Source organism: Cynara cardunculus (genome assembly GCF_001531365.2).
Source record: "Cynara cardunculus var. scolymus isolate 2C chromosome LG 6, CcrdV1, whole genome shotgun sequence".
Taxonomy (NCBI): Eukaryota; Viridiplantae; Streptophyta; class Magnoliopsida; order Asterales; family Asteraceae; genus Cynara; species Cynara cardunculus.
In genome coordinates, this window is record NC_037533.1 from 20,431,255 (window position 1) to 20,433,798 (window position 2,544).

At 48.8% G+C, this 2,544-nt stretch overlaps 1 protein-coding gene across 1 annotated transcript; it reads left to right on the forward strand.

Moving 5' to 3' along the window:
- Positions 1–861: 861 nt before the first annotated feature.
- On the forward strand, positions 862–1,944 carry LOC112514263. Its single transcript, XM_025120598.1, has one exon. It carries the CDS (start codon positions 862–864, stop codon positions 1,942–1,944), a length of 1,083 nt encoding a protein of 360 aa, XP_024976366.1.
- The last annotated feature ends 600 nt before the right edge of the window (positions 1,945–2,544 follow it).

The window sequence follows — 2,544 nt, forward strand, 5'->3', positions numbered from 1 at the left end:
CATTAGGCATTCTTGGTTAGAAACTGTTAATGTTCGTATCCCGGATCCGGACACCGGTACTATGACCCTTCACTCCCTTAGGGTTGAATATGATTGGAAGCCCCCTATGTGCTCTCATTGCAATATTTTTGGGCATTCCGACTCTATTTGCTTGCATGTTATTTCTCTTAATCCTGTCAAGAATGTCACCTCTTCTGAGAATGCCTCGTGTGAAAAACAGTCTTTAGTTGACAGTGAAGGTTTTCAAACCATGAAGAGCAAAAGCTCTCAGCGTGGTAAAGGGATCATTTTGAGTGGACATGGGGAATCCATAAAGGACACCCACTCTCCTTTGGTGAGTGGAAAGAATGTAAAAGTCTCGACTAAGTCTAAAGCGATGGCTCATCCTCGCAAGGAATTCCGACCCGTTCAAAAATGGGCTCGCCCCTCTACTAGCTCCCCCCCAAAGGTTACGCCCCCCCAAAAGGGTTCCTCCTCCATCCCTAGACCCTCTTCCCCCCCTAGGCCCCCTATCCTTAGCCATCTTTCCCCCAAACCCTCAAACCCTTCTTCACCTTCCCGCAAAGTTTCCAAGGCTCCCATTCCTTCTTCCAACCGTTTCTCTGTCTTGTCTGACCCGTCTCTTCCTAGAGATCCTAGGTCCTCCTCCTCTCCCCCTCCCCCCTCCTCTACTCCTCTTGTGTACGAGGATGATCCCCATGATCAGGATGACCTCCTTGATGAGGATGAGCTGATTGAGGTTGAGTCGGACGATGGTGACACCGCTCGATTCCTTACCGATGACATCTCCCATACCCAGGTTGATCCGATGACTTCTCAGGAGCCCGAGCAGATGGACTCTACCCCCTCCCCAGTTTCCCAATGACGAGCTGTGCCTCGTGGAATACTCGGGGTCTCTGCAATCTCTCTCACCAGAGAGCTTTTAGAGATCTCATTCGTGTGTCTAATCTCCAAATCTGTGCGGCTCTTGAGTCTCGCGCCCTTGTCTCTAACCTACCTCCCATCTGTGAGAAAGTCTTTGGATCTTGGACCTGGACTTCTAATGGCACTCTTTGCTCTAGAGGAACTCGTATCATTGTTTCTTGGAATCCTGACCATGTTGACATGATGCTCTTAAATGCCACCGACCAGGTGATGCATTTTCAGGCTAAGATCCGGGATTCCTCTAAGATCCTCTTCTTATCTTTTGTGTATGCGGACAATTACCATATCGCCCGTCGTCAGTTATGGGCTTCTCTAAAGGGCCATAAGCATGTCGTTAAGGACGCCCCATGGTTCATCATGGGAGATTTCAATGCTGCCCTTGACCCGAAGGACAGCTCTTCTGGCTTTTCGGGCCCCCCTCGTGGTATGGATGATTTCCGTGAGTGTGTTCGTAACCTTGAGGTTGAGGATATCAACTTCAAGGGCCTTTTCTTTACTTGGTCTAAGAACCCCAATGGCACGGGTGGTCTCCTCAAGAAGATCGATCGTGTCTTAGGGAATTCCCATTCCCTTGCTCATTTCCCCTCGGCCTCTGTCATCTTTCTTCCCTACCAGTCTTCTGACCATTGCCCTGCGGTTCTTACCCTCCCCTCCCGGTCCCCTTGGAAGCCTAAACCTTTCAAGTTCCCTAATTTCCTTACTCATAAAGAGGCTTTCAATTCTATCGTTGTTGCGAGCTGGAGCCCTGACCTCTCTGGTTATGAGATGTATAAGGTTTTCCTAAATCTTAAAAATCTCAAAGGCCCTATCCGTAAGCTCCTCAAAGATCAGGGAAACCTGTTCTCTAATGTCTCTAAAATCAGGCTTGAGCTCGACAGGGTCCAGATTGCCCTTGATAGGGACCCTGAAAACGTGGACCTCCGTGAGGAGCACTGTGGGTATTTATCTGCCTATAATAGTGCCTGCCTTGATGAGGAAAGGTTCCTGAAGCAAAAAAGCCAAGATCCAATGGCTCCGTGAGGGAGATAAAAACTCTTTGTTCTTCCATAAATCGGTCAAAAGTCGTACCAGCAGGAATAATATTGACACCATCCAAAATGCTGACGGTATCTGGATCCCTAATGTGGAGGTTCTTGATTTTTTGTCTCCCATTTCCAGAATTTCCTTGGGACCCCTCATCCTTCTCTCCCCATCCGTGATCCCGCTTTTCTTTTTTCTAATAAGCTTAATGCTGATCAGGCTGCCTCGATGCTCGTGCCCATTTCTGACTCTGAGATAAAGCAGGCCCTCTTCCAGATTGGGGATGACAAGGCGCCCGGTCCTGATGGGTTCACTGCTAAATTTTTCAAGGTTGCCTGGGATATCGTTGGCAAAGACCTGTGCTCTGCCGTTTGTGAGTTTTTCATGTCTGGTAAGCTCCTTAAGTCTATAAACAGCACTATCCTTGCTCTCATTCCTAAGTCTGCTGCCCCGGCGCGGGTCACCGACTTCCGCCCCATTGCTTGCTGTAATGTCGTGTATAAAATCATTAGCAAGATTATCGCGGATCGGATCAAAGACCATCTTTCCTCTCTGGTTGATGTCAACCAGTCTGCGTTCATCCCGGGTCGGCTCATCACG

What these genes read in the sequence shown, in the direction of transcription:
- LOC112514263 (XM_025120598.1), top strand. Translation starts at nt 862, where the DNA reads ATGACGAGCTGTGCCTCGTGGAATACTCGGGGTCTCTGCAATCTCTCT.